Source organism: Scyliorhinus torazame, chromosome 8 (assembly GCF_047496885.1).
Source record: "Scyliorhinus torazame isolate Kashiwa2021f chromosome 8, sScyTor2.1, whole genome shotgun sequence".
Lineage (NCBI taxonomy): Eukaryota > Metazoa > Chordata > Chondrichthyes > Carcharhiniformes > Scyliorhinidae > Scyliorhinus > Scyliorhinus torazame.
The window spans coordinates 153,132,959-153,146,603 of NC_092714.1; the positions used below are offsets into that span (position 1 = coordinate 153,132,959).

Sequence of the window (13,645 nt, forward strand, 5' to 3'; positions counted from 1 at the left end):
TCCATAGAATAGAATTCCTACAATGCAGAAGGAGGCCATTTGGCCCATTGAGTCTGGACCGACTCCGAAAAAGCACTTTCCCAGGCCCATTCCCCCACCCTATCACTGTAATCCCGTGGATTGATCATGGCTGATTCACCTAACCTGAACATTTTTGGACTGTGGGAGGAAACCAGAGCAGGAGGGTGGGGGACAGGTGGGTGGTAAGGATCTGGAGTACGCCGGAGGACCAGGGAGACTCTAATCCACCCTGCTTCTCATAGGACGAGCTTTGTCAGTCAGCTCACACCCCCCCTCTCAATTCCCGTCCTACTCTTCCTCCGAGTCTTACTGGCCCTATTCTCTAGTTCTCCCTCAGTTATTTCACCTTCTGACCTATTGCTCTGGTTCCCACACCCCACCACACTAGTTTAAACCCTCTTGTGTGTCATCAGCAAACCTCGCAGACAGGATATTTATGCCCCTTGCAGCCACTGGGATGGCCATTTCCAACTAAGTACAGAGAAACACGCAAAGCCTGGCGGGTAAAATGGACAAGCCAAGACTCAGGCAGGCTCAGAGCCTGAAATGCATATTTGTCAGCAAGAAACCCAGACGGTATCGAAAATCCGTCCAATTAGCATTTTAATGGGGCCGATTAGCATTTGATTGCCCATCTTCATCAAAACAAAGGACAGGTACTCAAGCAACCGGGACAGTCCCAGACATTTCGGCGCCACTCCCTGTCCAAGTGAAACGCAAACAACGGGGTCAGTGACCGCTTAGGAGACGCCCACTTATTGGCTAAGGAATCGAACAGAGTGATCAGGGATCACCCAATTAGTAAAGCCCAAATCGAAGGACCACCCAAAAGTGCCCGAAAACCCCCCGAGTATAAGAAGAAGAGTTCGCCATATGTTCGCTCTCTCTTGGTCCTGGTACCCCGGTCACGGCCATCGCCAAGTGCAGCAACACCAGAAGCAAGTCCAAGTTCAATGCTCGCTACCAGACGGATGAGCCCAGCTGAGCAGCAGTTACTCCTTCGAACCCGATAGATCGAGAATTGAACAGCGGCCACTGTTTTCTGACCTAAGCCGGGTGCCCGAAGTTAAGTACAGGTTGTCTTAGTCGATAGGTGTAGTTAACTAGTAGTGTTTATGTTGCATGACTAATTGTGTGTAAATAAAGTACCCTTGACCTTGAACTAACTAACTGGTGTTTGGCTCTTTGATCGATAGCCGGTTGAAACTTGTGGTGGTATCATTCGGTACCTGGCGACTCTAAGCATTAGGACATAGATAACCCAGAAAGAAGGGCAAATTCACTGATTGCCATAATTGAAACAGAGCCACAGAAAAGACAAGTAGAAGAAAGCACAACATCCTCCAGTTTACATGCAACCCATCCTTCTTGTACGGGTCCCATCTGCCCCGGAAGAGATCCTATTGGTCCAGATATCTGAAACCCTCCATCCTACACCAGCTGTTTAGCCACATGTTTAGCTGTACTCTCTTCCTATTTTTAGTCTCACTGGCACGTGGCACAGGGAGTAATCCCGAGATTACAATCCTCGAGGTCCTGTTTTTTAACTTTCTCCCTAACCTCCTTCTGCAGGACATCATCACTCTTCCTGTCTATGTCATTAGTACCAATATATATCACAAACTCTGGCTGTTCACCCTCCCCCTTCAGAATGTCCCCTGCCCATTCAGAGACACCCTGGACCCTTGTACCAGGGAGGCAACATACCGTCCTGGAGTCTCTTTCATATCCACAGAAGTGCCAATCTGTGTCCCTGACTATAGAGTCCTCTATAAGTGTTGCTCTCCGGCACTTTGTCCCTCCCTGCTTAAAAACAGAGTCAGCCATGGTGCCACTGCTTTGGCTGGTGTCGCTGTTTTCCCCTGTTAGCACCCCCCCCCCCCCCCCCCCCAAACAGCATCCAAAATGGTATACTTGTTAGAGAGGGGGACAGCTGCAATGGATTTCTGTACTGACTACCTGCACCTTGTAGCGGTCACCCATCTGTCTGCCTGCACCTTGGGTGTAACCACGTCTCTAAAACTGCTGTCTATGACCCTTTTTGCCACATGCATGCTCCAAAGTGAATCCAACTGCTGACCCAACCAATCCATGTGATCTGTGAGGAGCTGCAATTGAATGCACTTCCTGCAAATGTAATTGTCCCGACTGCTGGAAACTTCATGGACATCCCACGTATCACAAGTGAAGCATTTTACCCCTCTAACTGCCATTTCTAGAACGAATTAATAACTTAATTTATAAATAAATACTTATTAAATTGAAATAAGTTACAGTTAACTATTTGCTTCCGAGCACTAGATTTCTACTCTAAATGTAAAATGCTAAATACAGTAATCTCCTGCCTCTAGTTTAGATAACTCTGTACTTAAGATGAAGTAATTAATTAATTAGGTTTAATTAGTTTAACAATGTTTTACTTTAAAATTGAGTGCAGATTCCCTACCAACCAATCAGGTCACAGCTTTCCTGTTGTGTCACTTTTTCAGTTTTTTCCCCCTGTCGTCAGTTACTCTGTTTACTCACCGGCTGGAACTCCGCCCTCCACGACTCTGCTCCCAGTCAGCTGCACTGTCAGTTACTCTGTTTACTCTCCGGCTGGAACTCCGCCCTCCAGAACTCTGCTCCCAGTCAGCTGCACTCTTTGTAAACTCCCGGCTCCCCTCATGCTCTTCGAGGAGATGTAGGAAATGAAAGGAGCACCTCGCTCCCTCCTCACCTCGTTCCCTCAGTCACCAAACTCCCACTTTAACACCTGCATATGGGACATGTCCCTCATCGACTGGGACATGACGTCAAGGCCCTCAGCCATGGTCGTCACGGACTGAGCCATGCCTTGGACACCACCAATGACACTGACCGCATGCTGCAGGCTTTTCACTGCGGTCACTATCCAAGCAGTGTTGACCTCAGTGCCACGCATTGTCGGCATCATCTCCTGCACATCTCCCAAAGGAGCCTTTGGGACTCCTCCAGTTGGCAATGCACTCATTGAAATGTTGTTGACATCCCCTCCTGAACCTCATGGTCATGTCCTAGCATCAGCATCAGCTCTAGGATAACCTTGTCTAGAGGCTCCGATCTGACTGGGACTCAGCTGAGTTCTGGGATTCAGTGGACCTCCGACTCCTGACTTCCTTAGATGTTCCTGCCTCCACCTGAGATGCATCAGCAACTGTGTGGTGCTGATCAGATTGTGCCCCAAAGGTCTGTCCAATAATGCCGCCCACCGAGGTGTGTGTCTCTGTGTTGGTGGAAGGTGGGGGTGATAGCTGTGATGCCTCAATGGTGGCCTCCCCCGAGGTGGCTTCTTGGGGGACGACTCCAGGTTGCCTGGCCCCATCAGATGGAGATCCTGAGAGAGAATGGACATGTGGTCAGTGAGAGGGAAGGATCATTTTGTTTGGCATGAATTTGAGACAGGCCAAATTGATGAAGGGGCAATTGAATCTCACCTCTGCGGTGCAGACCAACCTCGCTGTTGGTGACTGCTCTCTCCACGGTCAATCCCACGATCTCTGGGATCCGTTCCTCGTAGGGGGTGAGGAATTGGAGATCTTGTACTCTGTCTCCCGTCTTGGCCCTTTCCCGCTTATTATGGGCTATCTTCTCCTGTGGAGACAAAGAGAGGGCATTATGAGCTGATTACTTGATGGATCGGGGGCCTATGGCAGGTGGCATGCGTGGGCACCGGAATTTGAAATGAAGGGGTTGCGCTGGTGGGGGTGCTGAGGAACAAGCACGAAGGTCGGAGGTGGGGAGGGTGTGGGGTGTCAGCCACTGATTTGGTAGGGTTGGGTTAGGAATTTGAGGGGTGGGAAGCGGTACTGATGTCAGGAGAGAGGTAGCAACCTACCTTTGCAGCTCGGAGGAGGTCGTTGGTCTTCTTCCTACATTGGCCAACAGTTCTCCTGGTCATGTTGACCGCACTGACAGGCAGCTGCCACTGTGGTCATGCTGCCCGCACTGACAGGCAGCTTCCCTGTAGCCTTGCTGCTGGCCCTCTGCCCCCTATGGGGGAACAGGATGTGCTGTCTCGCCTCCACACTATTCAAAGCCTGGCCAAGTCGCCAAAGCAAGGAGCAGTTCTGCACATTGCAGTGCTTGTGTGTTGACTGGGAGTGAGTGGTGAGGGAGTGTTTACAGTAGCTCCTTGTTAGCGGCGAGCTGCTGAGGCGCATGTCTGACGAACCAGACGGCGAGACAGCCAGTAATGCTGGGAAGCTCCTGGGGGCTCATTCCGGCACTTCAAAGATATGACGAGCAAAGTGGATAATGGGGAACCTATAGATGTAGTATATCTGGACTTCCAGAAGGCGTTTGATAAGGTTCCTTGCAGAAGGATAATTCACAAGGTTAGATCGCATGGGATTAGGAGTAATTTATTAGCTTCGATAGAAGACTGCCTGATGGACAAAAGACAGAGAGTCAGGATAAATGGGTCTTACTCTGGATGGCAGGATGCAATTCGTTGGGTGACACAGGGTTCGGCCCTTGGGCCCCAGCTATTTGGAATCTATATAAGCAACTTGGATACAGGGATAACCAAATTTGTAGATGACAAAATAGGTGGGACAGTAAGTTGCAAAGAGGAAATAAGAACCTTACAAATGGATATAGATTAGGAGAGTGAGCCAAAATGTGGCAGATGGAGTTTAATATGGATAAGTGTGAGGTCATGCATTTTGGCCGGAAAAATGGAAAGGCAACTTATTATCTAAATGGGGAGAGATTTCAGGGTGCTCCATTGCAGAGGGATCTGGGGGTCCTCGTTCATGAGGACAGAACACGAGCATGCAGGTACAGCAGATAATAAAGAAAGCAAATGGAATGTTGGCATTTATAGCTAAAGGAATAAGTATAAAGGTAAGGAAGTGTTGTTGCAATGATACAAGGTAAGGAGGAGTAGCATTGTTAATCAAGGATAGTTTAACGGCTGCAGAAAGGCAGTTCGAGGGGGATCTGCCTACTGAGGTAATATGGGCTGAAGTTAGAAATGGGAAAGGAGGGGTCACGTTGTTAGGAGTTTTCTATAGGCCCCCAAATAGTAATAGAGATGTGGAGGAAGAAATTGCAAAGCAGATTATGGATAGGTGTGGAGGTCTCAGGGTAGTTGTCATGGGTGACTTTAACTTTCCAAATATTGATTGGAACCTCTATAGGTCGAACAGTTTGGATAGGGCAGTTTATGTACAGTGTGTGCAGGAGGGTTTCCTGACACAATATGTGGATAGGCCGACAAGAGGTGGTGCCACATTGGATTTGGTACTGGGTAATGAACCGGGCCAAGTGTTAGGTTTGTTTGTGGGAGAGCACTTTGGAGATAGTGACCACAATTCGGTGTCTTTCACTATTGCAATGGCAGGGATAGGGCCATACGGCAGGGCAAGGTTTAGAATTGAGGGAGGGATAATTATGATGCGATTAGGCAAGAATTAGGGAGCATAAGATGGGAACAGAAACTGTCTGGGAAAGGCACAAATGAAAAGTGGAGCTTGTTGAAGGAACAAATACTGCGTGTCCTTGATAGGTATGCCCCTGTCAGGTAGGGAGGAAATGGCCGTGTGAGGGATCCATGGTTCACAAAAGAGGTTGAATGTCTTGTCAAGAGGAAAAAGGAAGCGTATGTAAGGATGAGAAACAAGGTTCAGTTGGGTCGCTTGAGGGTTACAAGGTAGCAAGGAATGAGCTAAAACAAAAAGGGCTCAGGAGAGCTAGGAGGGGGCATGAGAAGTCCTTGGCGGGTCGGATCAAGGAAAACCCCAAGACTTTTTAATCTTATGTGAGAAATAAAAGAATGACCAGGGTGAGGTTAGGACCGGTCAAGGACAGTAGTGGGAACTTGTGCATGGAGTCAGAAGAGATAGGAGAGGCGTTGAATGAATACTTTTCTTCAGTGTTCACCAAGGAGAGGGGCTATGTTTTTGAGGATGAGTGTGTGATACTGGCGGGTAGGCTAGAGGAGGTAGATGTTCTGAGGGACGATGTATTAGCAATTTTGAAAAACCTGAGGGTCGACAAGTCTCCTGGGCCAGATGGGATATATCCTAGGATTCTTTGGGTGGCAAGGGATGAGATTGCAGAGCCTTTGGCTTTTATCATTGGGTCCTCACTGGGATAGTGCCAGAGGACTGGAGAGTGGCAAATGTTGTTCCTCTGTTCAAGAAAGGGAATAGGACTGACCCTGGTAATTATAGGCCGGTTAGTCTTATTTCGGTGGTCGGTAAGTTAATGGAAAAGGTCCTGAGGGATAGGACTAATGACCATTCGGAAAGATTGAGCTTAATCCGGGATAGTCAACACGGATTCGTGAAGGGTAAGTCTTGCCTCACAAATTTGATTTCATACTTTGAGGAGGTCACTCAGTGTGTAGATGTAGAGCAGTTGATGTTGTATACATGGATTTCAGTAAGGCGTTTGATAAGGTTCCCCATGGCCGGCTCATGAAGAAAGTAAGGAGGTGTGGGATAGAGGGAAATTTGGCCAATTGGATAAGTAACTGGCTATCACATAGAAGACAGAGGGTGGTGGTGGATGGAAAATGTTCAGACTGGAGACCAGTTACCAGCGGTGTACCACAGGGATCAGTGCTGGGTCCTCTGCTATTTGTGATTTTTATAAATGACTTGGAGGAGGGGGCTGAAGGGTGGGTCAGTAAATTTCCTGATGACATCAAGATTGTTGGAGTAGTTGATGAGGTGGAGGGCTGTTGTAGGCTGCAAAGAAACATTGATAGGATGCAGAGCTGCACCGAAAAATGGCAGATGGAGTTTAACCCTGATAAGTGCGAGGTGATTCATTTTGGTAGGACAAATTTGAATGCGGTTTACAGGGTCAACGGCAGGGTTCTGAGGAATGTGGAGGAACAGAGAGATCTTGGGGTTCATGTCCACAGATCTCTGAAGGTTGCCACTCAAGTGGATAGAGCCATGAAGAAGGCCTATAGTGTGTTCGTGTTTATTAACGGGGGACTTGAGTTTAAGAACCGTGGGGTCATGCTGCAACTGTAAAGGACCCTGGTGAGACCACATTTGGAGTATTGTGTGCCGTTCTGGTCACCTCACTATAGGAAGGATGTGGAAGCATTGGAAAGGGTGCAAAGGAGATTTACCAGGATGCTGCCTGGATTGTAGGGTAGGTCTTATGAGAAAACGTTGAGGGAGCTAGGGCCATTCTCATTGGAGCGAAGGAGGATGAGAGGCAACTTAATAGAGGTTTATAAGATGATGAGGGGAATAGATAGAGTGGACGTTCAGAGACTATTTCCTCGGGTGGATGTAGCTGTCACAAAGGGGCGTAACTATAAGGTTCGGGGTGGGAGATATAGGAGGGATGACTGAGGTAGGTTCTTTACTCAGAGAGAGGTTAGGGTGTGGAATGGACTACCTGCTGTGACCGTGGAGTCGTACACTTTAGGAACTTTCAAGCGGTTATTGGATAGGCACATGGAGCACACCAGAATGACAGGAAATGGGATAGCTTGATCTTGGTTTCGGACAAAGCTCGGCACAAGATCGAGGGCCGAAGGGGCCTGTTCTGTGCTGTACAGTTCTACACCTGGAGTATTGTTCACCGTTTTGGTCCCCTTATTTGAGGAAAGAAGTAGTGACATTGGAGGCAGTTCAGAGGACGTTCACTTGGTGGATTCCAGAGAAAAAAGGTTTGTCCTGTGAAGAGATATTGAATAGTTTAGGTCTGTACTCGCTTCGAGTTTAGAAAATGAGGGGAGATTAAATTGAGGTATACAAGATGATAAAGTATACATGGAGCTGATGATGCGTCCTCTTGTGGAGCATTCTGGAACGAGAGGTCATAGTCTTCGGATAAGAGGTTGCAAATTTAAAATGGAGATGAGCAAAAACTACTTCTCCCAAAGGGTTGTGAATCTATGATCTATGGAATTTTCTATTCCAGAGTGCGGTGGATGCTGGGACAGTGAGTAAATTGAAGCAGGAGTCAGACAGATATTTAATTGGTAACAGGTTGACGGGGTATGGAGAACAGGTAGGGCGCTGGAGTTAAGGCCAGGATGAGATCAGCCAAGATCGAATGGTGAGCAGATTCAGTGGGCCAAAGGACCTAATTCTGCTCCTATAACTTTTTTTCCATGTATTTTATTCCAAAAATGTGTAAAAACAGTAACATACACATCAACACACTCCACAACCCCACAGTCCACAGTTTGTACAATTTTACCCCTTTGTACCCCCCCCCCCCCCCCCCAATCCTCCACGACAAACAGTTCCTCAAACATTGTCATGAACAACCCTCACCATGTCTCGAAGCCCTTCCGACCCTCTCAACTCAAATTTGATCTTTTCCAACCGGAGAATGTCAGACAGGTCCCCGTGGCATGTCCGATTTCCAATACAGCAAGATCCTTCACCGGGCGATTAGAGAGGCGAAGGTCACAACATTGGCCCCTTCCTCTCCATCGAGCTCCAGTATTTCCAGTACTCCAAAGGTCGCCACCATGATCCTGACCTCCACCCCACAATTTTAGATAATGTCACAAACACCTCTTCCCAGTAACTCTCCAGCTTCTTGAAACCCCAGAACATGTGCGCATGATTCGACGGCCCTTGCCCACACTTCTCGCACTCATTGGCCACCCCTTGAAAGAACCAACTCATCCTCTCCTGGGTCATATGTACCCTGTGCACCACCTTGAACTGAATCAAGCTCATACTCGCAAAGGAGGAGGTCAAATTCACCCCACGCATCGCCTCACACCACACACCCCAGCCCATTTTGTCCTTCCCCCATTTGCTCTTGATCCTCACCACTCTGCTCCTATATCTTGAACTTCTGAAATACGGGCCACGATCTCGCCAGCGCGGCCGTCGAGAAAAAAACCAGCCAAACGTGCTCAAAACGACACTGAGAATTGTTTCCATTAAATGGCGCCTTTCATGTTGTTTTGTTAGGAATAGGCCTGTAATTTATAATGTTTCTACAGATTTTGAGATTTAAATAAACTGCAGATTTTTGTTTTTAATGCACCTTTTTATACTTAACAAGACCCTTCAATTTGTCTCCCCAAGTCTCTGTCTCATTTACCTCCTTTAAGACACGCCTTAAAACCTACCTCTTTAACAAAGCTTTGGTCACAATATCATATTTTGTTTTATAATTGTTCTCTGAAACATCTGGGGATGTTTTAGATCACCAGGCACATCATTCATGAGACAGCTATATTGTTGTGCAATTAGTAATTCGCATTTCCACAATTTGTAGTGCAATTATAGTGCAACATCAGTACAAGTTAGTCTTGTCTTATTATTGTTACCAACTGAAACTATGACCCCAGCTTTGAGCAGTGGGTTTCAGCTGAAAACTGATTCAAACAAGCGCTCAGCATGTAAGGCTTCTTAGTAACTTCAATGGCAGGACTGACATATAAAGAAAGACTGGATTGACAGGGCTTGTACTCAGTGAAGTTTAGAATAATGAGAGGGGATCACATAGAAACTCCTGATGTGACCGGGCAAGCTAGATGCGGGAAGAATGTTCCCAATATTGTGGATGTCTATAACTAGGGGTCACAACCTAAGAATAAGGGGTAAACCGTTCGGGATTGAGATGAGGAAGAACAACTTCTCTCAGAGAGTTGTTGACTTGTGGTATTGTAGCCATCTGGGATGGCCACTTACAATAAGAAACATGGATGGTCGCAAAGCATAATGGGAAATGTGGACAATGTAAGGTTCAGGCAGGCTCAGAGCCTGAATGTATATTTGTGAGCGAAGAATCCAGACAGCATCGAAACCCCCAACCGATTAGCATTTTGATGGCCCATATCCGTAAGGCAAAAGACTGATACTTGAGTAACCGATACAATCCCAGACATTTCGGCGCCACTCCCTGTACTCAGGAAGCATCAACAACAGGGTCAATGACCGCTTAGGACACGCCCAGCCATCAAGGCACCTGCCCCTTTATTGGCTCAAATCAAATACATTGATCAAGAACTACCCAATTAATGGGGTCCAAACCGAAGGACCGCCCAAAAGAGCGCAAGGCTCCCCAAGGATAAAGAGAGAGACCATCATACGTTCGATCTCTCTTGGACCTGGAGCTCCGGTAACGTCCACCTCCAAGTGCGGCACCACCAGAAGCAAGTTCACGTTCAACTCCCGCTACCAGACGGGTGAGTCCAGCTGAGCAGCAGTTACTTCTCCAGACCCAGTAGATCCAGATTCGAACAAAGGCCACTGTTCCTCTGACCTAATCTGGGTGCCTGAAGTTAAGTACAGGTTGTCATAGTTGATGTGTATAATTTAACTAGTAGTGTTTATGTTGCATGATTAATCTTGTGTGTAAATAAAGTACCATTGATCTTGAACTAACAAACTGGTGTTTGGCTCTTTGATCGATATCCGGTTGAACCTTGTGGTGGGATCATTTGATATCTGGCGACTCTGAGCAATATAATATCGATATCTAAAGAAAGAAGGGCAACCTTATTGATTGCCATATTTATAGCAGGTAAAAAAGGCAACAGTATTCTCTATCACAGAGCTGTTGGGGCCAGTTCGTTGGATATACTCGAGGGAGCTGGACGTGGCCCTCGCAGCTGAAGGAATCAAGGGGTATGGAGAGAAAGCAGGAGTGGGATACTGAATTTGCATGATCAGCCATGATCATATTGAATGATGGTGCAGGCTCGAAGGGCCGAATGGCCTACTCCTGCACCTATTTTCCATGTTTCAAGTACAGAAGTTATGTTTTATTCTGAGAGAAAATGTTCAAAATGATGCCTGTATGCCTTCATCTGCAATCTTAGTTAAAATACAAAGTACGCAAGAACTTGCATTTATACAATGCCTCAATATACTCCAGGGCATCCCCAGAACTTCCTAGAAATGAACAACTTTGTTGAAATACCACCACTTTTGTTGTGTGGCAGGCAAGGCGATGAGTTAGCATGCAGAAAGTTTCACATACAGTGAATGGATGAATGGCAAATTAATGTTGGTGTTGCTGTTGGAGGGTGGAATGTTAACCAGGATACCAGTGATTCCCTTCTGCACCTTTGCTTGAATCAGTGCAGACTTTTGCATACCCTGAGAGGGCAGACAGGTTCTGGTCTGATGTCTTATCCAAAGGACAGCATTCCTGACAATGCTGCGCTTCTTGAGCACTGCACTCTAGTGGCAGTCTAGATTATATGCTGAAATCCTGGATTCAATTTTGTCGACGTATGACCTTCAGACTCAGCAGCCTAATTGTTACCAAAGTCAATTGCATATCTGAACCACGTTGAAAATCAATCTGGTTGGCATATGTTGTGTCCAATATATCAAACCAGAAATTGCAGTGGTGGCACTTTAAAAAAAATAATCTTTATTGTCACAAGTAGGCTTACATTAACACTGCAATGAAGTTACTGTGAAAATCCCCTAGTCGCCACACTACGGTGCCTGTTTGGGTACACTGAGGGAGAATTCAGAATGTCCAAATTATCTAACAGCATCTGTGGGAGGAAACCAGAGCACCCAGAGGAAACTCACACAGACACTAGGAGACCGTGCAAACTCTGCACAGACAGTGACCCAAGCCGGGAATCGAACCTGGTTCCCTAGCGCCGTGAAGCGACAGTGCTGCCATTCATATAATGAACGACATGAGTTGAACTCTTTCTCTCCCTCTTCAGATTACACAATAAATGTCCCACAGTTTGCTGGACATATCAATTAATAGTGGCACAACATAATGATGTCTAGTGAATGCTGTGCCTGATAATCTATTTCTTCAACCAGTGATAAGAAAAGATGGAGAAAGAAACAGACTAAATAACAGAGACGGAAAGAGGATGAATTAGAGTCAGGCTAGATGAAGTAAAAGGAGGGTTACAAAAAGAGCGAGGAAAAAAAAGACTGAAAGGAAAGATAAGAAAAAAAACAACCAGTGACCCAGTTGTGTTGGGAAATTGCTATATTTTTTCTTGACAAGTTAATGAGTCAATGTCAGGATAAGAGTGTGATACGTGCAAATATACTTGCTCATATATTCTTCCCCAAAATTATTTTCTGAAAGGAGCCTTTCTAGCATTCCTGTGTTGTGGAGGCTGTTAATTTGTCATTCTCATAGCAATTATAAGGCTATTATTTAATTGGACCAGATCTGAATTATAGTGTAAAGATAATTCATGTGCTCTACATCTCAACAGATTCCCTGTAGGCAGAGCTACTATTGACCTAGTTTGTACTTAGAACTATTTCCACACACGTAACACTCAAGAAGACAAAAAGTAGTAAATGCTTCTAATTTTAAGCACAGCACTGATTGTTTCACCCAAAAGCAATGAGCAGTTAATTAAAATGTGCGTCGAGTTTCCAGAAATAATATATGCCTGAGTCTCGGGAAATAATTGAAATGGCTGTATAAACTGGATTAAAGTTCAGAGCTCACACAGGGTGATGTATGAATGCGTCAATTGGAATTTTACAGGACTCTATTTTTGTGCTGTCTCTCTACAGAAATTCCCTACTGAGGGACTCGCAAATGTGGTTCGGAACGTGTTTGACTTTGATTCCTACAATGGCGAAGTGCGTGAAGTCCTGATTAACACTCTGCACAAGCATGGGATACCAATAGGAGCCAAATCTACTAATATTCAGTTGGCCAAGGAGTAAGCACAATATGTTAACTTCTAAATGAGCTGAAATTGCCAGATTGCATTACTCACTGATATTACTGTACGCTGCTAATCAATTGTAGGTTACTGAAGAGCGAGCTTCAAATCTTAGCTCAAGCAGCAAAGTGTTAAGTAACCAATTTAACTGAAGTATATTTAAAACCATCTACAATAAAGGGAAATATTTGTTTCTTCAATGGGTTTGTGTGTCTGTCCTTGTTTCAGAAGCTATTTCTTAAACCATTCCACATTGCAATTTTCAGACATTTTATCCATTATCGCTATAACTAGAACAATGGGAGAAATGCTGACATGTTTAATGTATAGCACTATCTGGAGCCTAAAAAACGTAATTCATATTTTCTATTCTCATGTAGAAATTCTGCAATCCACAAAGGGGTTACTGTCCAACTAGTGGTAGTGTAATTTATTCATCTTGCTAAATGTCTTACGGACGTGATCCAGAATTTTACTTGAAATATTTTTGAATGCGCAAGTTTTATTACTGCTACAATTATAAAGAGAAGAAACAAGTATTTTTCTTGAAATGGATGACAGAGAATTGTGTTTATTTTCCTTTGGTAAATTTTGATGTAGGATATTTTCCTGTTGTTGCCAACATTTCCATTGAACATCTGGGGTCCTGACGCATGACGCTGTTGAATGTGAATTTAGTGGAGGCAGATAACCTAGTATCTGCTGTATTGGGTGTTGATGAACTCTAGGGTGACAATGTGATGGGTCTCAATACGTTATTATTCTCTTGTTGACTGGAAACCTGAGGCCCATTATACGACCAGTGAGCTTGACGCAGCCCATTGCAACCAAGCTCAGATGGTGCTGAAGCTTTTGTGCAAACTATGCACGCTATTAAATAAATGGGACGGTGGGGTGGCCATGGTGCCACAATGGGTGCAGTTGAGAAGTGTCTCCTTTTCAACACTTGCTAAAAAGGAAGCTGAATAATGATGAGGCAGAATTTTA

The 13,645-nt window shown here is 45.5% G+C and overlaps 1 protein-coding gene across 1 annotated transcript in view; it reads left to right on the top strand.

Annotated features, from left to right (window-relative positions):
- Positions 1-13,645, top strand: part of vwa8 (von Willebrand factor A domain containing 8) — a 625,928-nt gene that overhangs the window by 382,913 nt on the left and 229,370 nt on the right. Inside the window, exon 26 of the mRNA XM_072514383.1 lies at positions 12,504-12,655. Coding sequence (XP_072370484.1) covers positions 12,504-12,655 — 152 coding nt within the window. The remainder of the gene's footprint in view (positions 1-12,503; positions 12,656-13,645) is intronic.